General features: G+C 42.5%; 2 protein-coding genes and 1 long non-coding RNA gene across 4 annotated transcripts; 2 read left to right on the forward strand and 1 right to left on the reverse strand.

The window, feature by feature from the left end:
• Positions 1 to 295: 295 nt before the first annotated feature.
• On the forward strand, positions 296 to 14383 carry slc35a3a (solute carrier family 35 member A3a). Of its 2 annotated transcripts, XM_029707112.1 has the most exons (9): positions 296 to 664; positions 1251 to 1463; positions 1633 to 1770; positions 1936 to 1952; positions 7896 to 8018; positions 8131 to 8305; positions 8827 to 8945; positions 12946 to 13079; positions 13198 to 14383. In XM_029707112.1, the coding sequence occupies exons 2-9, from the start codon at positions 1274 to 1276 to the stop codon at positions 13286 to 13288; spliced, it is 987 nt and encodes a 328-aa protein (XP_029562972.1). In that variant the 5' UTR covers positions 296 to 664; positions 1251 to 1273; the 3' UTR covers positions 13289 to 14383. The 2 variants fall into 2 exon arrangements, with proteins under 2 accessions (XP_029562972.1, XP_029562971.1); XM_029707111.1 differs by lacking the exon at positions 1936 to 1952 and having other exon boundaries at positions 1633 to 1787.
• A 293-nt stretch (positions 14384 to 14676) lies between these two features.
• On the reverse strand, positions 14677 to 18522 carry fam78bb (family with sequence similarity 78 member Bb). Its single transcript, XM_029707113.1, has 2 exons — positions 17383 to 18522; positions 14677 to 16361 (listed from the first exon to the last, which is right to left on the reverse strand). The coding sequence occupies exons 1-2, from the start codon at positions 17643 to 17645 to the stop codon at positions 15839 to 15841; spliced, it is 786 nt and encodes a 261-aa protein (XP_029562973.1). The 5' UTR covers positions 17646 to 18522; the 3' UTR covers positions 14677 to 15838.
• Positions 15976 to 19451, forward strand: LOC115158318 (uncharacterized). The gene is made up of 2 exons (XR_003868655.1): positions 15976 to 16142; positions 18461 to 19451. It is a non-coding gene; the product is annotated as an uncharacterized LOC115158318 (long non-coding RNA).
• Positions 19452 to 23631: the final 4180 nt, after the last annotated feature.

A 23631-nucleotide genomic window follows, 5' to 3' on the forward strand; every position in this document is an offset into this window, starting at 1 on the left:
CTCACTGTACTGTATGTGATCTCTGGGGGGATTGAAGCCATAACTTTACCAATGGAGCCAGGAGGAACACGCAGGATGTAAACCATCGTTGCCTCAAACCACATTTCATGTGACCTTACTTGCCAGTATGAGCATACTTGAATGACAGAAATCTTACATATAGTAAAGACCCGATTCATCTAAAACTCACAGACAATGCCACCACAGTTTGCAGCAGAAACCTGTCCACCAGACAGAAATGTAATTAATTTGATTTCTATGGTCCACCCATCCAGCAGACAGCAGTAGAGAGCAGGCTGAAGGTCAGTTGTTAGTGTTCTGAGCAGATGAGGAAGCAAAAATACTGTACAAGGAAGTAAAATCATACAAAATGCTTTTGATTTAGCTATGTCGTTGCAACTTTAGAATATATACTGTCATAACGCAGACAACAATTATGGTATTATGGACAACAACATCGGTATGAAGGGGCAATGGTAGAATCCCGTTGCTGTTAGCCAGCCTGGGTCAATGGACGCGAGGACTTGAACTGTGGATAAGTTACCTGGCTAGCTACTAACAGACAGCTGAGCTCATTAGCTAGCAACTACAGCTCTCGCTTGAAGAATTACGGCTCAAGTTCAACAACTTTTGTATTACCTAGCTAGCTTTCCAGTGCTACCAGGTAGGTCTGCTAGTCTTGCACTATCAAACTGTATGAGATTGGGTCAGTGTCTCCAGCGTAACATTATCAAGCCTGCTTTCTTGTTGATGAGTGATTAGACACCTGCGCTAGCTAGCTAGCCAACTTTCTTGGAATGGTCACATGCTTTGACTGTAATCAAACTGAATTAAAAGTTGAACTATTAAGTTGATCATTGAATGGTTAGCTTTCTGTCAATTGTTCAATGTAGCCTGACTTGTTTTGTCTAATCGTCATTGAAAGGGATTCTCCAATCATGAGAATGTCCAAACGCACCTCTCACACTACAAATGAAAGGTAGTTCGTCTTTGTTGGACAAGGAAACTGTCAGTATGGCATTTGCTGGTGCCCCTGATCTTGTGGCCAAAGAGAGGATTGTGTGTTGCTGTTTGTTAGCCAGCAGGAGGGGGCCAGCTTGGCTGCCGGGCTACAGTGTCAGTGTGAGCAAATGTTTCTTCACAACCACTGAAGCTTGTCTCCAGTGCCAGACCACAGGAGCAAGAGTTGCAGCCATTTGGCCCATCGGTTCTTCCTTTGAATGTTTTAAGACTGTCCCCTCTTCCTGCAGACTGACTCCCGTCTGTCCCCAACATGGCATCCTCCAGGCTGAAGTACCTGTCTCTGGGGGTGCTGGTGTTCCAGACCACCTCTCTGGTGCTGACCATGCGCTACTCCCGCACCCTGCAGGGGGATGGTCACCGCTACCTGGCCTCCTCGGCTGTGGTGGTGGCTGAGTTCATGAAGATCATTACCTGTTTGCTGCTCGTCTTCAAGGAGCACAGTGAGTGGTCTGGATAGAGCTGTCTACTTCCCATCTGCAGTATAGGAAAATAAGACTTTGTGTTTATGTATAAATTTAGGCCTAGAGGATGACACATGGAAGGGTTATGCAAGTTATATCTCGGTATCTAACTTTCCCTCTATCTACACCTCTCTCCTGTATGGCCCAGGCTACAGTGTTCGGGCTCTGAGCAGTATTCTGAGGCAGGAGATAGCCCACAAGCCTATAGAGACCCTGAAGCTGGCCATTCCTTCTGGGATCTACACCCTCCAGAACAACCTGCTCTACGTGGCTCTGTCTAACCTAGATGCTGCCACCTACCAGGTAGAACAACCTGCTCTATGTGGCTCTGTCTAACCTAGATGCTGCCACCTACCAGGTAGAACAACCTGCTCTATGTGGCTCTGTCTAACCTAGATGCTGCCACCTACCAGGTAGAACAACCTGCTCTATGTGGCTCTGTCTAACCTAGATGCTGCCACCTACCAGGTAGAACAACCTGTTATGGAGTTTTTTTCTCATCCATCTCTACACATAATGCCCCATAATGACAGAGTGAAAACCTGTTTTAGACATTTTTGCAAATGTATTGAAAATGAAATGCACAAATACCTAATTTACATACGTATTCACACCCATGAGTCAACACGTTAGAATCACCTTTGGCAGTGATTACAGCTGTGACTCTTTCTGGGTAAGTCTCTAAGAGCTCCTGGATTGTACAATATTATTCAAGGTCTGTCAAGTTGATTGTTCATCATTGCTAGACAGCCATTTTCAAGTCTTGCCATAGATTTTCAAGACGATTTAAGTCAAAACTGTAAGTACGCCACTCAGGAACATTCAATGTCGTCTTGGTAAGCTACTTCAGTGTATATTTCATTTGTGTTTTAGGTTATTGTCCTGCTGAAAGGTGAATTTGTCTCCCAGTGTCTGTTGGAAAACAGACTGAACCAGGTTTTCCTCTAGTATTTTGCCTGTACTTAGCTCTATCCCATTTCTTTTTATCTGAAAAAACTCCCTAGTCCTTGCCAATTACAAGCATACCCATAACATTCAGCCTGGTCTCATAGACTATACAATACATTTTTACATTTTAGTCATTTAGCAGACGCTCTTATCCAGAGCGGCTTACAGTAAGTAAGTAGTGAGTGCATACATTTCATTTCATGCATTTACATTTTTTAAATTTTTTTGTACTGGCCCCCCGTGGGAATCGAACCCACAACCCTGGCGTTGCACACACCATGCTGGCGTTGCAAACACCATGCTCTACCAACTGAGCCACAGGGAAGACATAACAAAGAAATTGTAAGTCCAGAACAGTCAAATGAGTATGATATGTTACATTTGGTATGGTTACATAAGACAGATGGTTACTTAAGGCAAAAACAAAAGGACAGGAACAGCTAGCAAACTTAAGGTTGAGGTTTCAAGTCTCATCACGGACAACTTTAGCAATTTAGCAACTTTTTAACTACATACTACTTTTTAGCTACAGCTTCGATTCCCTTTTGCTTGAATTCCCTCCCCAAAAACTCTCACTGAGAACTTTTCGGGTCTGCTGAGTGCAAACTTGAACGTTGTGAAAATTCTGTGCAACTTCCAGCGCACAGAGGCTGTACCTGTTTTTAAGTTGGATTTAACAGTGGCCAAGAATGCTAATGTGGCTATTTGATCATAATGTTGGCCGACCATAAAAAGCAATGTAGAAAATGCATCTCATAACATTTTAACATAGAAATAGCTGTTCTATCATTCAGCCTACAGTAGCAGCCAATGTGTGGTGTTCAATGTAGGCCTACATTCCATGAGACATTTGAAAGAAACATGCAGGGCTTGACATGAACCTGTTTATCCACTTGTCCTTCAGACAAGGAGGTGACTGAAAATGTTGTTGTTTGGTGCAAGAAACCACTTTACAAAGTAAAACGTATTATTACAGACAATCAGACAAATTTTGCTACCCGCTGCCTATTGGTTACTTAGCTTATTCAAGCCTGTCTCAAAATACAACACTGCCTCTTTAAGGCAAGAAAATAGCTCTTTACCTGACTCGCTTTTCAAAGATGTCTAGAAATGTACATATTTTGTGCTCTTGTAGGAAGCAATCACTCCCCTATTGCTGACTAGAAATGATCTATAACTGTGCTAATAACTCACTAACTAGCTAAATATATTAATAGAATGTGCACACGTGGCTACATGCAGCTCTCTGATCTCAAAACAGGCAGCATCTACTCACGACTGCTCATGCTGTAAACACAGTCCAGTTCAAAGTAAATGGCACAGATCCATATATAACAATGGTCTATTTGCATATAGGCCTACTGCAGCTCTGATTGTTTATGCTGCACTGGTCTGCATTCTGCCTACAACAAAATCTCATGCATAGTTAGTTTTGTTTCCGTATGTTGCTTTGAAAGTGGCTAATATTGCATTTATTCGATGACAATTGCTGCAGTAAAGGGAAACGTTGATAGTGTTAACAGGGAAAACACTCAGAAAAGTGCTTCCAACGTTTTCTGAGTCAAGATCACTTTTTGAGTCAAAATGCAAGCCGAGATCTAGCCTATGCAATATTAACCAATTACGAACAGTACTGTAACAATTAGGTTGTTGTAGTAAGCTATAGGCCCAATACATTATCATTGCATATTGGCTTTGCTTGAATTGCCCTACCAATGCATTGTTGTTTGGGCCATTTTTTTAAATTCTATTTGGAAATTTGAGGTTGGTTATATGATCACACTGGCAATAGATCCATTGTTGTATTACTTGTGAGGCACAGCTGAGTGCGTATACATAAAAAAAAAGCTTTTCATTTGTATTTTGCTGGTGCCTGCATCTAATGGGAGAGAGCAGCAGACTGAGGGTCCGCCTCAACATCCTTCCTCTCTCCCTTACCAAAATCCAGCTGATGGCGAAACTCAAGTCGCATCTCATTATTTTTGCCTCATGCACAAATTAATGTTACGCCTATGAACAGAGAAAGGGAAATATTCCTTGACATTAAAAAAGACCCAAGACGCTAATAATAACAACAACGTAAGCCTATAGAATGTCTTACTCATTTACAATGCATTCGGAAAGTATTCAGACCCCTTGACTTTTTACACATTTTGGTACATTACAGCCTTATTCTAAAATTGATTAATTTGTTCTTTTTCCTCAACACTCTACACAGAATACCCAATAATGACAAAGCAAAAACAGCTTTTTAAGACATTTTTGCAAATGTATCAAAAATAAAAAACAGAAATACATTTTATATAAGTGGTCAGAACCTTTACTCAGTACTTTGTTGAGGCACCTTTGGCAGCGATTAAAGCCCAGAGTCTTCTTGGGTATGACGCTACAAGCTTGGCACACCTGTATTTGGGGAGATTCTCCCATTCTTCTCTACAGATTCTCTCAAGCTCTGTCAGGTTGGATGGGGAGGGTTACTGCACAGTATTTTCAGGTCTCCAGAGATGTTAGATCAGGTTTAAGTCTGGGCTCTGGCTGGGCCACTCAGCCAGACTTGTCCCGAAGTCACTCCTGCATTGTCTTGGCTGTGTGCTTAGGGCGTTGTCTTGTTGGAAGGTGAACCTTTGCCCCAGTCTGAGGTCCTGAGCAGGTTTTCCTCAAGGATCTCTCTGTACTTTGCTCTGTTCATCTATCCGATTCCTTCGATCCTGACGAGTCTCCCAGTCCCTGCTGCTGAAAAACATCCCACAGCATGATGCTGCCACCACAATGCTTCACTGTAGGGTGGTGCATAGTTTCCTTCAGATGTGATGCTTGGCATTCAGGCCAAAGAGTTCAATCTTGGTTTCATCAGACCAGAGAATCTTGATTCTCATGGTCTGAGAGTCCTTTATGTGCCTTTTGGCAAACTCCAAGTGGGCTGTCATGTGCCTTTTACTGAGGAGTGGCTTCTGTCTGGCCACTCTGCCATAAAGGCCTGATTGGTGGAGTGCTGCAGAGATGGTTGTCCTTCTGGAAGGTTCTCCCATCTCCACGAATTAACTCTGGAGCTCTGTCAGAGTGACCATCGGGTTCTTGGTCATCTCTCTGACCAAGGCCCTCCTCCCCCAATTTCCTCAATTTGGCTGGGCGGCCAGCACTAGGAACAGTCTTGGTGGTTCCAAACTTCTTCCATTTAAGAATGATGGAGGTCACTGTGTTCTTAGGGACCTTCAATGCTTCAAATGTTTTGGTACTCTTCCCCAGACCTGTCCCTCGACACCATCCTGTCTCGGAGCTCTACGGACAATTCCTTCGACCTCATGGCTTGGTTTTTGATCCAACATGCACTGTCAACTGTGGGACCTTATATAGACAGGTGTGGGCCTTTCCATATCATGTCCAATCAATTGAATTTACCACAGGTGGACTCCAATCAAGTTGTAGAAACATCTCAAGGATGATCAATGGAAACAGGATGAACCTGAGCTCAATTTTGAGTCTCCTAGCAAAGTGTCTGAATACTTATGTAAATAAGGTATTTCTGGTTTTTTCTGTATTGTGTGTAGATTGATGATGTTTTTTTAAATTTTATTTAATCAATTTTAGAATAAGGCTGTAACGTAACAACATTTAGAAAAAGGGAAGGGGTCTGAATACTTTCCGAATGCACTGTATTACTGCTGCAGTGCTTGTTGTAGCGCAGTGGAAATGGGAAGAATGTGCATTTTATGGCTGTATTTAACACTTTTATAAAAGTGTTGACAGTGCTGAGTAAGAACTTAAACATGAATTCACTCATAAAAAGAGCATATCTTTGCTGTATTTTATCTCTCTCTAGTCATGGTTTTAAAATCTCACAGTATCAACTTTGCTGTAGCTTTATTTTATGCCTGCTACGATACTGCAGACACGGTCATCTGAGCCTTCCGATTGGCCAGCGGTAGGCCTGTAGTGCACTTGATTTGCTCTCCGGGCACGTCGGGAAGGCAGAGTTTGTACCTTCAGACACATGTAATGGTTCAAAATGGCAGCAATTTGCCTACCTGGCGCGCAGGGCAGCTGAATCCCCAGACTAAATAAAAAGATGTAGGAACACAAGGCTTTATCGTTGGGTTTTTTACAGAAATGTTTGGTGATCGACTAGGAATGCTTTGGAGATGACCACTGCTCTAGGAAGTTGAGTGAAGTTCAGTCTCGTGCTTCTCTCTGTGGGCTGATATTTCTCCTGCGCCACAGTCTCGGGGCTACTGCGTGCAGCTTTAGAGGGAACATTGTTTGCAACTACTTAGCATGTCAGTTAACCCTTCCCCTAACCATAACCCTTTTAGCTAACCCTTCCCCCTAGCCTTAATCCTTTAACATAATACCCTAGCCTAGCAAACGTTAGCCACTACAAATTGGAATTCGTAACATATCATACAAAATGGATGCTAGACATCCAAAAATGAATACATACGAAATGTAACATATATCAAACTAAATGGAGTGTCTCGGATTTACGTGTACAGAATAATAAGAAATGCTCTGAGACCAGGTTGTAACATGATGAAGCCATCACCATACTTGAAAAAATAAAGAGTTGAATTTGCCCCAAACATACCACTTTGTCTTCAGGACATAAAGTGAATTTCTTTGCCACATTTGTAGCAGTTTTACTTTAGTGCCTTATTGAAAACAGGATGCATGTTTTGGAATATTTTTATTTATAGGGTTTATTATTTTCACTCTGTCATTTAGATTAGTATTGTGGAGTACCTGCAAGGTTGTTGATCCATCCTCAGTTTTCTCCTATCACAGCCATTAAACTCTGTAACTGTTTTAAAGTCACCATTGGCCTCCTGGTGAAATCCCTGAGTTTCCTTCCTCTCTGGCAACTGAGTTAGGAAGGATGCTTGTAGTGACTGGGTGTATTGATACACCATTCAATGTGTAATTAATAACTTCACTGTGCTCAAAGGGATATTCAATGTATGCTTTTTATTTTTACCAGTCTACCAATAGGTGCCCTTCATTGCGAGGCATTGGAAAACCTACCTGGTCTTTTTGGTTGAATCTGTGTTTGAAACCTTACAGATAATTGTCTATGTGTGGGGAAACAGAGTCATTCAAAATCATGTTAAACACTATTGCACACAGAGTGAGTCCTTCCAACTTCTTATGTGACTTGTTAAGCAAATCTTTACTCCTGAACTAATTTAGGCTTCTCTATAACAATTGTTTGAATACTTATTGACTCCTTTCAGCTTTTCATTTTTAATTAATTTGTTACAATTTCAAAAAAACATCAACCCTGTTTGACATTATGGGATATTGTGTGTCGGCCAGTGACAAATAGTAAGTTCAGGCTGTAACACAACACAATGTGGAAAAAGTAAAGCGGTGTGAATACTTTCTGAAGGCACTGTATTAGTGTCTGGGGTAGTATACTTTTTATGGTCTCTGAATGGGGTCTCCTGTTTTCCCCTTGTCTGTCTCCACCAGGTGACCTACCAGCTGAAGATCCTCACCACAGCTCTCTTCTCAGTGTCCATGCTGGGCCGAAGACTGGGTGTGTACCAGTGGCTCTCCCTGCTCATCCTCATGGCTGGGGTTGCACTTGTCCAGGTAAACTCTACTCCAACTCCTTTACAATCCACTTTTTTTTAAACCTGCATTTTACACACTCCAGTGTGTTTTTATATCTTTGTGTGTGTGTGTGTGTGTGTCCAATGTCTAGTGGCCCTCTGAGTCCCCTGGGGCCCCTGAGAAGGAGCAGCTGTCTGCGGGGTCCCAGTTTGTTGGCGTGGCGGCGGTGCTGGTGGCCTGCTTCTCCAGTGGCTTTGCTGGCGTTTACTTTGAGAAGATCCTCAAAGAGACAAAACAGAGTGTCTGGGTCCGTAATATCCAACTGGGTCAGTATGAAACGGTTCTACCATACTCGGGTTGTAAGGGCACTTGTTCCAGTTTTCCGTCCCAGAATTACTCTGTTATTATCAAATAACTATTATTTCTGACAGCGCTCTAGTACTGTGTCTTTGAAGTGAGTTTTTAGTGTTCCTTCCTCCTCACTGAAACCCTGCGTTTTTCTCTCAGTGCCAAATGAGTCTTCCTGCTGAGTTTTTTTTTTTTTTTTTTTACAGCTGAACATGTGAAGCGTGTGTTAATTCTCCTGTGATTAATTTCCTGGTGTGAACTTGTGCTAGTTTTCTGTATAGAGTTTCTGCATTGAGAAAATGCTGCGTTCATCCTCATACACATTGGATGAGACTAGTGTTTTAACATTAATGTCTATGGATGTAGACATTGTTTTTTTTCAGTCAATCACTGCAGGTTATTGTTTTTGATGAAAGCTGGCAGGGTTACGTTAAATCCATTTTCCTATCATTCATATTCAGTTCAAACTCATATCATCTGCCTGTTTGTCTGTGTGTAGGAATGTTTGGCCTAGTGTTTGGTCTGATGGGGATGTTTGCGTACGATGGGGAGAGAGTCCAAGAGTCTGGGATGTTCCAGGGATACAACACAGTCACCTGGATAGTGGTGGCTCTGCAGGTACATCTCACTATTATTTTGTTTACTTCACCTGTGAGCTGCAGGTCAAATGTACTCAGTATGTACTGTTAGTTCACAAGAACAAATGTGAAGAAATTGTGTTGTTAGATTCTAAATAAACAGAGTAAAACTCACGGACGACTAGTAAAGATCAAACCAAGTTTATTCACCCACTGGGTCACACAGCTGCATAACACAAAGACATATTTACACAAGCACTGGTATTTAAACCTTCCTCCTATGCTGAGGCATCTCACACATCTGGACAGCCAATACATCTCTGTTGCTAGACAGGACTTTAGTGATGCCTGTTCTTTCTCACTTCATCTGACCTGACCTGACCTCGGCCCAAATTCCTCACTCTTCCCCACCTCACGGCTGTCCTGTTGACTTGTACCAGAATGTGGCCCTTCTCTCCATAGGACACCTGATGTCTAACAATAACATGTTCTGACAGAATGTAAACATTCTGTGTTCCCTTCTCTCCCTCAGTAACATGGAATAAGGATATTTCAAGTTTAAAAGTCAGAACCAGTCGTGGCCAAAAGTTTTGAGAATGACACAAATATTAATTTCCACAAAGTTTGCTGCTTCAGTGTCTTCAGATGTTACTATGGAATACTGAAGTATAATTACAAGCATTTCATAAGTCTCAAATGCTTTTATTGACAATTACATGAAGTTGATGCAAAGAGTCAATATTTGCAGTGTTGACCCTTCTTTTTCAAGACGTCTGCAATCCACCCTGGCATGCTGTCAATTAACTTCTGGGCCACATCCTGACTGATGGCAGCCCATTCTTGCATAATCAATGCTTGGAGTTTGTCAGAATTTGTGGGGTTTTGTTTGTCCATCCGCCTCTTGAGGATTGACCACAAGTTCTCAATGGGATTAAGGTCTGGGGAGTTTCCTGGCCATGCACACAAAATATTGATGTTTTGTTCCCCGAGACACTTAGTTATCACTTTTGCCTTATGTCAAGGTTCTCTATCATGCTGGAAAAGGCATTGTTTGTCACCAAACTGTTCCTGGATGGTTGGGAAAAGTTGCTCTCGAGGATGTGTTGGTACCATTCTTTATTCATGGCTGTGTTCTTAGGCAAAATTGTGAGTGAGCCCACTCCCTCGGCTGAGAAGCAACCCCACACATGAATGGTCTCAGGATGCTTTACTGTTGGCATGACACAGGACTGATGGTAGCGCTCACCTTGTCTTCTCCGGACAAGCTTTTTTCCGGATGCCCCAAACAATCGGAAAGAGGATTCATCAGAGAAAGTGACTTTACCCCAGTCCTCAGCAGTCCAATCCCTGTACCTTTTGCAGAATATCAGTCTGTCCCTGATGTTTTTCCTGGAGAGAAGTGGCTTCTTTGCTGCCCTTCTTGACACCAGGCCATCCTCCAAAAAAATCAGAATCGGTCGACCTCTAACAGTAAGGCGAAGGCCTTACTGTTAGAGGTCGACCGATTCTGATTTTTTTTCAACGCCGATACCAATTATTGGAGGACCAAAAAAAACGGTGCCGATTTAAAATAATAATAATAAATGTAATAAATAAAAAATAATTATTATTATTTATATGAACACTTATTTTAACTTAATATAATACATCAATCAAATCAATTTAGCCTCAAATAAATAATGAAACATGTTCAATTTGGTTTAAATAATACAAAAACAAAGTGTTGGAGAAGAAAGTAAAAGTGCAAAATGTGCCATGTAAAAAAGCTAACGTTTAAGTTCCTTGCTCAGAACATATGAAAGCTGGTGGCTCCTTTTAACATGAATCTTCAATATTCCCAGGTAAGAAGTTTTAGGTTGTAGTTATTATAGGAATTATAGGACTATTTATCTCTATACCATTTGTATTTCATATACCTTTGACTATTGGATGTTCTTATAGGCACTTTAGTATTGCCAGTGTAACAGTATAGCTTCCGTCCCTCTCCTCGCTTCTACCTGGGCTCAAACCAGGAACACAGCCACCCTCGAAGCATCGTTATCCATTGCTCCACAAATGCCGTGGCCCTTGCAGAGCAAGGGGAACAACTACTTCAAGGTCTCAGAGCGAGTGCTGTCACCGATTTGAAACGCTTTTAGCATGCACCCCGCTAACTAGCTAGCCATTTCACATCGGTTACACCAGCCTAATCTCGGGAGTTGATAGGCTTGAAGTCATAAACAGCTTAATGCTTGAAGCACAACGAAGAGCTGCTGGCAAACGCACGAAAGTGCTGTTTGAATTAATGCTTACGAGCCTGCTGCTGCCTACCACCGCTCAGTCAGACTGCTATATCAAATATCAAATCATAGACTTAATTATAACATAATAACACACAGAAATACGAGCCTTAGGTCATTAATATGGTCAAATTCGGAAACTATCATTTCGAAAACAAAATGTTTATTCTTTCAATGAAATACGGAACCGTTCTGTATTTTATCTAACGGGTGGCAACCCTAAGTCTAAATATTGCTGTTACATTGTACAACCTTCAATGTTATGTCATAATTATGTACAATTCTGGAAAATTAATTACGGTCTTTGTTAGGAATAAATGGACTTCACACAGTTCACAACGAGCCTGGTGTCCAAAACTGCCGCATATACCCTGACTGCTTTCACGGAACACAAGAGAAGTGACACAATTTCCCTAGTTAAAAGAAAGTCATGTTAGCAGGCAGTATTAACTAAATATGCAGGTTTAAAAATATATACTTGTGTGTTGATTTTAAAGAAAGGCATTGATGTTTATGGTTAGGTACACCATTGGTACAACGACAGTGCTTTTTTCGCGAATGCGTTTGTTAAATCATCATCCGTTTGAGGAAGTAGGCTGTGATTCGATGAGAAATTAACAGGCACAGCATTGATTATATGCAACGCAGGACACGCAAGATAAACTTGTAATATCATCAACCATGTGTAGTTAACTAGTGATTATGTTAAGGTTGATTAAAAATCTGTTGTTCTGCCCCTGACCAAGGCAGTTAACCCACTGTTCCTAGGCCGTCATTGAAAATAAGAATGTGTTTTTAACTGACTTGCCTAGTTAAATAAAGGAAAAAAAATCGGCCACAATCGGTGTCTAAAAATGCCGATTACCGATTATGAAAACTTGAAATTGGCCCTAATTAATCGGCCATTCCGATTAATCGGTCGACCTCTACTCACTGTGCGTGCAGGTGCACTCACACCTGCCTGCTGCCATTCCTGAGCAAGCTCTGTACTGGTGGTTCCCCGATCCCGCAGCTGAATCAACTTTAGGAGACGGTTCTGGCTCTTGCTGGACTTTCTTGGGCGCCCTGAAGCCTTCTTCACAACAATTGAACCGCTCTCCTTGAAGTTCTTGATGATCCGATAAATGGTTTATTTAGGTGCAATCTTACTGGCAGCAATATCCTTGCCTGTGAAGCCCTTTTTGTGCATAGCGATGATGACGGCATGTGTTTCCTTGCAGGTAACCATGGTTGACAGGGGAAGAACAATGATTCCAAGCACCACCCTCCTTTTGAAGCTTCCAGTCTGTTATTCGAACTCAATCAGCATGACAGAGTGATCTCCAGCCTTGTCCTCGTCATCACTCACACCTGTGTTAACGAGAGAATCACTGACATGTCAGCTGGTCCTTTTGTGGCAGGGCTGAAATGCAGTGGAAATGTTTTGGGGGGATTCAGTTCATTTGCATGGCAAAGAGGGACTTTGCAATTAATTGCAATTCATCTTATCACTCTTCATAACATTCTGGAGTATATGCAAATTGCCATCATACAAACTGAGGCAGCAGACTTTGTGAAAATTAACATTTGTCATTCTCAAAACTTTTGTACAGTTTTTAAGTGGAAAAATCTTGCACTGTTAATCATGTTGAATGAATATTGCCATGCCTCTTGACTAAGGTGCTATTGCTTGATCTCGTTCCAATTGTGTGAGCTTAGTAGTATTATAGTGTCCCTTTGCCCACAGCTCATCCAGTCCATATCTGGTGTGTGTTTCTCTAGGCACTAGGAGGGCTGGTTATAGCAGCTGTTATCAAGTATGCAGACAACATCCTGAAGGGCTTCGCTACGTCACTCTCCATCATTCTGTCAACACTCATATCCTACTTCTGGCTGCAGGACTTCGACCCAACTAGGTTCTTTCACAACACACACATTCTCTCTTGAGCCGGGTTATTTTAATTAACTAATTGGATGTTGCTTGTCTCTGACACGTGTAATGCTGTGTCTTTTCTTGTCTTGTGTCCTCTCCAGTGTGTTCTTCATGGGTGCAATGCTGGTCATCGTGGCCACCTTCCTGTATGGCTACGAGGGCAAGCCCTCCCCCAACCCCAGTCGTGCCTAGGGGACATCGCAGAGGGAAAAAAGGAGGACCGAAAGAGAGGTCAGGTAAAAGAAGATATGAGAAGTGGAGAGGAAGAGAGAAGGGGAGTGAAGGACACTAGACTAGGGGCATTGAGATGGGCCTCTGACACCATGAAGTGCATCAACTATGAAATGTGACCAGGAAGTAGCCAGACAAGGCTGTTCCTCACCATGGTTACCACTACAGAGAAATAGACCCATGAGTCATGACCAAGCTGAGCAGTGTACTGGTCAGCCAGCTTACCGCACTGGGCCAAAACTAGTTGGGGGGGGGGTTCCCCTGTCTTAATGTTACTGTCATCAGCTCAATCATGAAGATGATGGGTAAAACAAAGACACCATAATGTTCACACATGGCTTGTGACAATAGTCCAGATGTATTGGACTCCGCAGACATACTGATCAATGATGTTGCTGTCTCATTGCTGTAGAACTCTGTTTGTGGGTCGTTCCACGAAATGAGTGCCTTTTGCGCCCCTTTGATATTTTAAGTAAAAATTGTGCACCGATATTAAATTTTTTAAAGTCTGTTATATTAATTGAAGTGCCCTTTTGTGTATATACTGTATTTCTAAAGATGATTATTTATTTAATGTGATTAGTTATTAATTTACGTCTTTCCCTAATTTTAAGGTCAACCCTGTTACCTGAACTGAATTCTCATTTTAAATATAAAGAAACACTGAACATCTAATATTCAAACCATAGTGTAAAAAAAGCTGGTTCTACTCTTTTTGGCCATTTTCTGTCACAAGGGGATTTATGGCTGTTTTTAAGATTAAATCGTCAACCCTGTTACTTTAATTGGCCCTTACTATAATATTTTTTTGAGATGGGAAAATGTGTTTTTATGAAGTTGAACATGTGGTCTTTGACAGTGTTAAAATTACGTGAAATCAAACATTATTTTTTTCCAAGTTACACTACTCAAAAGGCACCCAATTGGTGAAACGACCCTTGTACTTTTCCTGTCCTTGTGGTCACTTGATTTGTTTGTTATTTGGGGAAGCGGGTAAGGATGACTTTGTTACTGTATTTACCAATCATCCATAAAGAAAATGTTTCCTACATCAAAGACGAGTGTGTCATTTAGAAATTCTACAAGTGCTCTGATCCATGAGATGCAAACACAGTCACACTCATACTCTCCCTCTTATATCTGACAGTAATACATCTTCTGAGTGCATATTGTGCGTGAGACCTATAGCTTAGAGGATTGACTGATTCCACTGACCCTCTGTCAACACCGAAACATGAATATGCAGCAGCCGTGTGTACCCTGGCAATGTGCGACTGAGGGAACAACTATTACACTTGCAGATGAATTCAAAGACGTTCTTAGAACACGCAAACATGTTTTGCCTTCATTTTATTGAATTAAAAACAATGCTTGCATGCTAAATCTCCCACGCATCCTTTATGAAACCCTTTGGAATACCTGGCCACGTTGTCCCACTGTACATATTGAATGTACAGTTCTGTACATCCTCCAGTCCGAGTCGTTCTGTTCTCAGGACACATCTGTTACTGTGAATGACTGGCTCTCAATGGACGTTTGTCACCATACAGTGTCTACCATACACAGTATGTGATATGACCTTCAATATAAACAATTGATTTGTAATATCCTATTCAGCCCACTCGTCCCTCATAGAACTATGGCTTGTGTGTAGTCAGAGGGGATGTGTGTGCATGCGTGTGTAGTCACAGAGGGGATGTGTGTATCAGTGTAAAGGCTAGTATGGTTTGCACCTCAGTAGTGAGCAGCATGGGGAGTTCATTTTGTTACATTCTCAGACTCCTTCTCCTCTCTGTACATCATGCCTGACCTGGCCCACACTGCTGTTCTCCTTGGCCATTCTGTAGGTGGCTATAGAGAGCCTGTCTTCCCCCTTTTCCCAGTAACACATTCATCCTTGTCTGTAACTGTACTGAGCATGAAGGCTGCATTTAAATGTACTACAATCTTTGTTCTTACATATAAAATACATTATATTCCCCAATCTCACCTGTATTATACCCATAAAGCCACATTCATGTACTGCTGGGCCTCTCACACCTTGGGTTAGTCTCAAATGGCCACCTATTCTCCACATAGTGCATTACCTTTAACCAGAGCCAAATGATAATGGGGTGCCATTTCAGAAACAACCCTCTACATCACTGTCATAGACCCAGAACAGTCTGTGATTAAAGATGGCTGCTCTGTCATCTCGGTGAGGCAGCATGGTGTGCAGTAGGCTACAGGCTGCTCCCCTAGAGTGTAGCCTACTCTGAGCCCTGCTGGGCCTGGCACACTCACAAAGGACTAGTCCTCTCTGCTTCTCCAGGACAGAGGATGTTATAAAGGCAGGCAGAGGTCCCTCCGTGGGTCTGGTCTGTATTTAGGCCCTGGTCCAGACAGCAGTCCTCTCTCTACTCAAAGGCAGTGGTGGGGATTTAAGGCAGCTGTCCCCCAAGTCTCTATCCATATTGATCTCATCATGGCAGGATGTCTGGGCCCTAGTTACACCTCCCCTCCTTCTCTCTGCTACTTAGGAGGGATGACCACCAGGGGTGGGCCCTTCCTGGGCCTCCACATCAGCACCTGTGCATCGTTGGCGTTGGGCCTCCCCAGGGCGTTGGGGGGGATGGGCTCCATGTGGGTTAAGACGCGGGGCTGGTCCTGGTGTGTCTGGCCCATCAGGGTGGCTCTGGAGCCAAGGGGCATGGAGGGGTCCACCAGGATGTCCACCCTCATGCGCCACTTGACCGTCTGCAGAAGGATCTTCTCCCGCGTGGCCGTGTTGAGGGCCACCAGCCAGGTGGTGAAGCTCTGGTCCCTCTTGATGCGGGTGAGCAGGGGCAGGTTGTTGTCGCTGATGGGCACGGCCCAGGTCACACTGGGGTAGAAGTTATCGTTCATGCTAACGGTGAAGCGCAAGGGCTTGGAGGTGGGCCCCGCCAGGGTGACCGTCTCGGTGGTGTTGCCATACCAGGGGTAGCTCACCCCATCTGAGTCACTGATGGCCCTCACAAGACCCTCACGCAGCTCTGGTAGCTCCCAGCTAGACCTGCAAGAGGACAACAGGTCAGAGGTCAAACTACAGTTAAATAGATGATGGGTTGGAACCTGTTCCTAGTGGGTCATGGATTAACAGTGTCGAACTGTAGGGTCACAAGGAGACTTAAAGAGCTTTAGGTGTCTCACACAGCACATTACATTTGGGAGCCTCTGTGTTAGACATTCTCAAAAAGAACTGAGTAAGACATACAAATACATAAAATAAGTTTGATAAATGGATTTCACCTCAGGGCTCCACACTGTAGTCTATGTATGATAGATGGTTCAGTGAGTCTATGTATGATAGATGGTTCAGTGAGTCTATGTATGATAGATGGTTCAGTGAGTCTATGTATGATAGATGGTTCAGTGAGTCTATGTATGATAGATGGTTCAGTGAGTCAGTGGATTAATATCTTGTGTTTTTCGGCCAATGAGAGAGTGTCGGCTGGTGTGACCTGATGCCACGTTCTCCCCTACAGATCAGCTCCATTTGTCTGTACCCCATGTTTTTCTGCTGCACCCCTAGACCCCCCCAGTCAGGATTATACACCTCACATACGCCTCCTCCAGAGAAAAACACCCCCAGGCAGTGCTGGAGGAGGCTGTACGTCTTGCTCGTCACTGGGTGTGTGATTCTGTCTCCTGGAGAGAAAGGAGCGTGGGAGTGTGTCAGTGCATCTATCTCTCTCTCTCTCTCGTTTCTGTGAACACAATGTATGTCTAGGAGCAGTTGTTTAGCTCCTCTGTCATCTCTATTTTGATGGTGAAGTCACAGGAACAGAATCAATTGGTGGGGGTTTGAATGAAGGAGGGTGAGTGCATAGTTAACCTTCTGTTTGCGCAAATCCTCTGCTACACATGCACTCACACATATCCACATATCAACTGTTGCATTGCATTCATGTCCACTTTGACAAAACACACACACTTCCTACAGCACCAGAGAAGTGACAGTTTGGGACAGAGCAGCAGAGGGAGGTGGGAGCAGCTGGGGAGCTTCAGTCAGCAGCCTGGAGAAATCAACTCACATGCCAATGTCATTGTAGGTGTTGTAGAATTCCATCTGTGTGCATGCCTGGATCCAACCCACCACCCAAGTCTCATTACGGGGAATAGGGGGCATCACTATCCGCGCAGAGGCCTTGAAATAGGGCGTCTTGTAGCGCAACACTATAGGAGAGTTCTCCTCAATGCTTGTTGGGGAGTGATCGATAGTGGCGGAAACGTCATAGACCACTATGTTTTCGCGTTTGATGCGCGACTTACAGGCGATGCTCTGGATGCAGCCCATGATGAGGTTATGGTTCTAGCCAGTTGGACCAGACAGGATGATAACACTGTCACGTCCTATCGACTTACAAACAATATGCTTAATATGTCACATTAGTCAATGCATTGTATGCATCCAAAAAGGCAATCAGTACCATTTACATGTATGCACAAAGATAAAACAGATAGGTGGTCAGATCTTAGGGTAGGGGAGTAGATTCATTAAATAACAGCAGTTGGTGGTATTAGATCCTCTCTACGCCTCGGATCGCAGGTGTAGGCTATCGGTGTCTGCGTGGCACTGCCCTCTCTTGCAGTCCCGGCTTCCGTGGGCTCCAGCCCCTCAAAATGATTCAAATCCATACGTCCTCTTGCAGGTCTGTGCCGTTTGATCCTCTTCTTTCTTCCCCGGGCTGTCATGTCACAAGCCGGGGGAGAGCGGCACACTCAGAGGCGTCGTGTCAATGGCCCAGTCGGGTGGTTGTCGTGATGCATGATGATGCGGCGCTGGCGGCTCACGAGGCGCGCTTGATCCGAGCGATGACAATCTAGACCACCAGGCATTCCTCACCATGAGTGTAAAACGAAGGATAAAAACACGGTCAATGCAGAGAGATCCCCCATTTTTTATTCAACGCTTCCTCTGCAGAATTGGCTGAACAACAGACTCGCGCTTCGATAAATCAGCGGGTGAAAAACAAATGTTCAAAAACCTAGAAATCATAGACAACAGTTCTATCCAATCCGACAATCAGTGTATCGAATTGTTGCTGCATGGCTTGATAAAATCCCCGTGTAGACACATTAAGGATGCTGTCTTGTCTCTTCTCTCCCAAGGCGATGCATCGTCTGGCGCTGTTCAGCTTCCTTGGTGCTGATTATGCTGAGTGAACCAATGAACAGCAGAGGGAGAGTGAGCGCGTGGGAGTACCGGGAGTCCTTTATTTGGCGGTAACAGTCTGTGCATTTCCTCCATGGCTTGAATGGCTATAGCCTATGACTGCTAGGCTACTCACATTCATCAAGTGTCTGCCTGGTGATAAGAATAGACCAATTGATGGTTTAATTTTTTATGAGCGACATATTCACAATCATGCAGTGGCAAACTCTTGTCAAATCTAGACCCATTCTTTGATGGCAGCACAATTGATAAGATCCGGCCATAATTGTATCATATGATTTTAGGGCAAATCAAAATAGATACGAGGAATGCTTGATATTCTTCTAAATAAATAGTACTTTTCTGATTAAATGCCTAAAATAATTTATAGCCTTCGTCACTAGACTAATCTTTGTTTAACATGATGATGAACCACTGTCGAGATTTTTCCTTAGCTAATAAATCAACAAAGCTAAGCGTGGCATTATGAGCAGACAAGACTGCCCATTTTCAGCTAATACGGACAAATAGGAGGTTCTACAGTTGATTTATGCCACTTGGTATCACATTTCAGTTTATGCGATCGGCTCTGCGAGTGAACCTGATGTGTACAGTAGACAGAAATAGCAAAGCACCTCCCCTTAATGACACACTGGAACTCTGCTGTCATCCTTCAGTGATCCATTTGCCTTGGAGTTGGTTAAAGATCACTCCTGCCTCCGAGTAGGCCTACTTTTAACAAAATAATTTTTGCGTGTTCCTGATGATACTACAGGTTGTGTTTCTACTTGAAGGACTGGGCGCAGGGAAATGAACCCAGTGTGCCAAAATTGTGGAAGTATGTGAACATTTGAAATTAGAGGCTATCAGTCTTAAAGGCTTGCCTGTTTGCACGTTATTTTGGCATTAATACTTGTCACATATCAGTTCGCAAATAATGTAAAAAAATATATATATTATTGAGTTAATAAAGCCGCAGACACATATGGTCTCTTTTTTTGTTTTCTTGAGTAAGGCAGCTCCAAAATGCAGGTGTTTCAGCCTAGCTCAATGCTTTCTGTGGTGTGATTGGCTCAGTGTTCTGTCAGTCATGGGGACACTACATCATGCAAAGTGTATGTCCTTAGTAAGGGTAGACATCCACAATTTCAGGCCTTTGGGTCCTGCCATAGAGTTATATTAGAAGTGCCCTTCCAAGAAGGCTCAAGGTCATTGGCCACAGATAAAATGACATCAAATCACGTTATATGTACAGTAGCTTTGATTGGACTGATCATGGCAACATCATACTTTCAAAGTCTCAGCTAGCAGTCATCATCATGAATCAAGTTGACAATTTACTGGCAAATCCTTTTACATTTTAGTCATTTAGCAGACGCTCTTATCCAGAGTGAATGCATACATTTCATACAATTTCATAATTTTTTTTCTATGCTGGCCCCCCGTGGGAATCGAACCCACAACCCTGGCGTTGCAAACACCATGCTCTACCAACTGAGCTACAGGGAAGGCTTTTAATCCTTGTCATATGAAGAGAAATAATGAAGATAAATTATAGACAAAACGTATCGGTGCTCATCGGCCATTGGACATAAAGATTGCGCAACAAAGTTGGAAATCGCAAATTCAACAATAAGTCGTTTGGAAGGAATCAGTGGCTAACTGCAAGCAGTGCAAAGCAACCAGTAGCTTGCTATTCAATGGAATGGCTGTGTGTTTTTTATTCCGAGTTCCCACCATAAATCCAGAGAATGCCAGACTTTGCTTTGATGACAAAGTTTGAATACAAAACCGCCGCGCCACCTTCGTGTTTAAGTGAGTACATCACAAGCTAAGGTGAGTCCAAAAATGTCTTGAATGCTGCTGCATAAATGATGTAATATGGCAGGGAGATATGTATACTGTAGCTAAGAAAGTAATACTAAGTGTATGTTGTGTAGTAAGCTGTTAGTAGCTCATGTGCCTCACCCTAATAATTTGGTCTATTTTCACCTCTTAATTTCACCTAACGTTACTGTTCTGACTCGGTGGTGCTGCGCATGTAGTCTATAACCTGTTTTAGAGAAATGTCATCATCTAATATTGTAAGAGGTTTCATTGTCTGTTTATATGCACCCTTTATTTATCCTACGGTTCTGACTTGGTGTACAGGGAAAATACTGTAAGAGCAGCCGATGTTCTGCATTCTGTCGCAAGGTGTTGGGACTGCATTCTGTGGTAAGGTGTTGGGACTGCTGTTGGGACTCTGCTGTTGGGACAGCTTTATGTAGGCCTTAACAGTTTGTGGGCACCGTTTGTCGCCATTATAGTGAAATTAATGTATTCTTTAGTGTTGTTTAGAACCTCCTATTGTTTAGTGTTGTGCCAACTTTTTTTTGTTCGCTCCACCAAGATTTACATGCTAAAATCGCCACTGATGGTATGGTATGTCCATCACCCATTTCTTATGATATGTAACAAATTACAATTCGTATTATATGTTTCCAATTTGCAAAACATATTAAATGTAACAAATTCTAGCTAGGTAGCTAGCTGGCTAATGTTAGGTAGGCTAGGAGTTAGGGTTAGGTTAGGGATAGCTAAAAGGGTTAGGGTTATTTTTATTAGGATCCCCATTAGCTAATGCCGTAACGCTAGCTAATCTTCCTGTGGTCCAACACCAATTAACAAGACATTACAATTAAAATACCTGACAGGAAACACATTTAACATTCAGTTGATGCTTTCTATTTCCTGTCCAGTCATATGGTCTATTGCATTAGATGTTCTTTTATTTTTCTCTTGAAGGTGGATTTACTTTTTGTCTGAGAAATATAGATTGGTAAAGAGTTCCATTCAGCTTTGGCTCTTTATCAAACTGTAGATTTAAGGCGATTTGTCCTTGGGTTGTTTTAGCTGCCCTGAATTTGCCTTTCTGGTTTGGTGGTTATGCGTGTTGCTAGTATGTACTAACTGGCCATGATAAATACTGTGTTTAAAAAATATATATAACATTTCTAAAGAAAATCAGAAAACGGATAGTAATTTGTTTTCAACGTGAAGCCATGAGAGATTCTGATGCATTTTGATAATATTCATACAAAGAAAGCAATGAAGAGCTAATCTGGCAGCCCTGTTTTGAGCGATTTAGAGCTTTTTTATATCTTTCTTTGCTGCAGCTGACCATATACAGTTGAAGTCAGAAGTTTACATACACTTAGGTTGGAGTCATTAAAACTCATTTTTGAACCACTTCACAAATTTCTTGTTAATAAACTATAGTTTTGGCAAGTCGGTTAGGACATCTACTTTGTACATGACACAAGTACTTTTTCCAACAATTATTTAAAGAAAGATTATTTCACTTATAATTCACTGTATCACAATTCCAGTGGATCAGAAGTTTACATACACTAAGTTGACTGTGCCTTTAAACAGCTTGGAAAATTCCAGAAAATGATGTCATGGCTTTAGAAGCTTCTGATAGGCTAATTGACATCATTTGAGTCAATTGGAGGTGTACCTGTGGATGTATTTCAAGGCCTACCTTCAAACTCAGTGCCTCTTTGCTTGACGTCATGGGAAAATCAAAAGAAATCAGCCAAGACCTCAGAAAAACAATGTTGACCTCCACAAGTCTGGTTCATCCTTGGGAGCAATTTCCAAACGCCTGAAGGTACCACATTAATCTGAACAAACAATAGTACGCAAGTATAAACACCATGGGACCACGCAGCCGTCATACCGCTCAGGAAGGAGACGCATTCTGTCTCCTAGAGATGAACGTACATTGGTGCAAAAAGTGCAAATCAATCCCAGAACAACAGCAAAGGACCTTGTGAAAATGCTGGAGGAAACAGGTACAAAAAGCATAGATATAGCATACATAGAACAGATCTACCGCTTCATAGAGGTGCTTTCAACGAACATGACAGATCTATAACTCACATTTCTATGTGAATTTGGTCGTGTCGCCCAAAAAGTTATATTGCAGCTTTAAGATTTGCCGCTTTAGGTTTGCAGAACTTCTGTTCATTCAGTTGGTCTTATCTGTCAATGTTGAAAGCTTTAACAAGACACAACTAGGTTAGAGGGAGATATGTTTGACACTTGGGTGCACTTCAGGACCTGAAGTTAGGAGCACTGCCCTAAATCAGGTTGACAACTCTAAACTCCAGAAAGGTCCTGGAACCAAAGCAACAGCTAATGGGAACTTGTGCTGACATCTAAATCCATTGCTTATAAAATCCTTGATCTTGTTTAGCCAAAGACGAAGTAGTAGACTACTTCATTGGTCCTATGATTTCCATGATCCATATTCTAGAGTGCGTTGTTTCCTTGCCATGGTGGAAAATAGCAGATCTCAGGGTCAATTACAGAATGTCTGAGATTTTATTGTCCCCAAGGTGAGACATAAGGACCTTTGCCAAAGTTTCTGGTACAAATGGCGTTTCAATGTGGATTTTTGCTTAGACCCTGTTACTGAAGCACCACAGACTTGCTTCTGGATGTTCAAATAACTATATCCACACTCAAAGTTGCAAGTATAGTTTCTCAAATTGGTTTATAAACACATTACAGTATATATCACATCAATTTCTTACCTCATTAGCCTATGTCACAAAATACCTCGTTTTAGGGTAGGCTACCAACAGAACATTGGTAGAACAGAACATTACATTCAGATATCAAGAAACATTTCAGATTTCTATACAGGCACACCAATTATTTTGGTGTGTCCCTGGAGTATTTAGAGGGTGCTTAGAGCTTCTCTGGAATGGGAGTGGAGAGCAGTGCTGAACCTTGATGCAGTCTCGAAAGAACTCAGAACGTTAAAACGAGTCCACAGTAAAACGAGTCCTGTATCGACATAACCTGAAAGGCCGCTCAGCAAGGAAGAAACCACTGCCCCTAAACCGCCATAAAAAAGTCAGACTACGGTTTGCAACTGCACACGGGGACAAAGATCATACTTTTTGGAGAAATGTCCTCTGGTCTGATGAAACAAAAATAGAACTGTTTGGCCATAATGACCATCGTTATGTTTGGAGGAAAAAGTGGGAGGCTTGCAAGCCGAAGAACACCATCCCAACCATGAAGCATGGGGGTGGCAGCATCGTTGTGGGGGTGCTTTGTTGCAGGAGGGACT

Source organism: Salmo trutta, chromosome 22 (genome assembly GCF_901001165.1).
Source record: "Salmo trutta chromosome 22, fSalTru1.1, whole genome shotgun sequence".
In the NCBI taxonomy this organism is placed as follows: Eukaryota; Metazoa; Chordata; class Actinopteri; order Salmoniformes; family Salmonidae; genus Salmo; species Salmo trutta.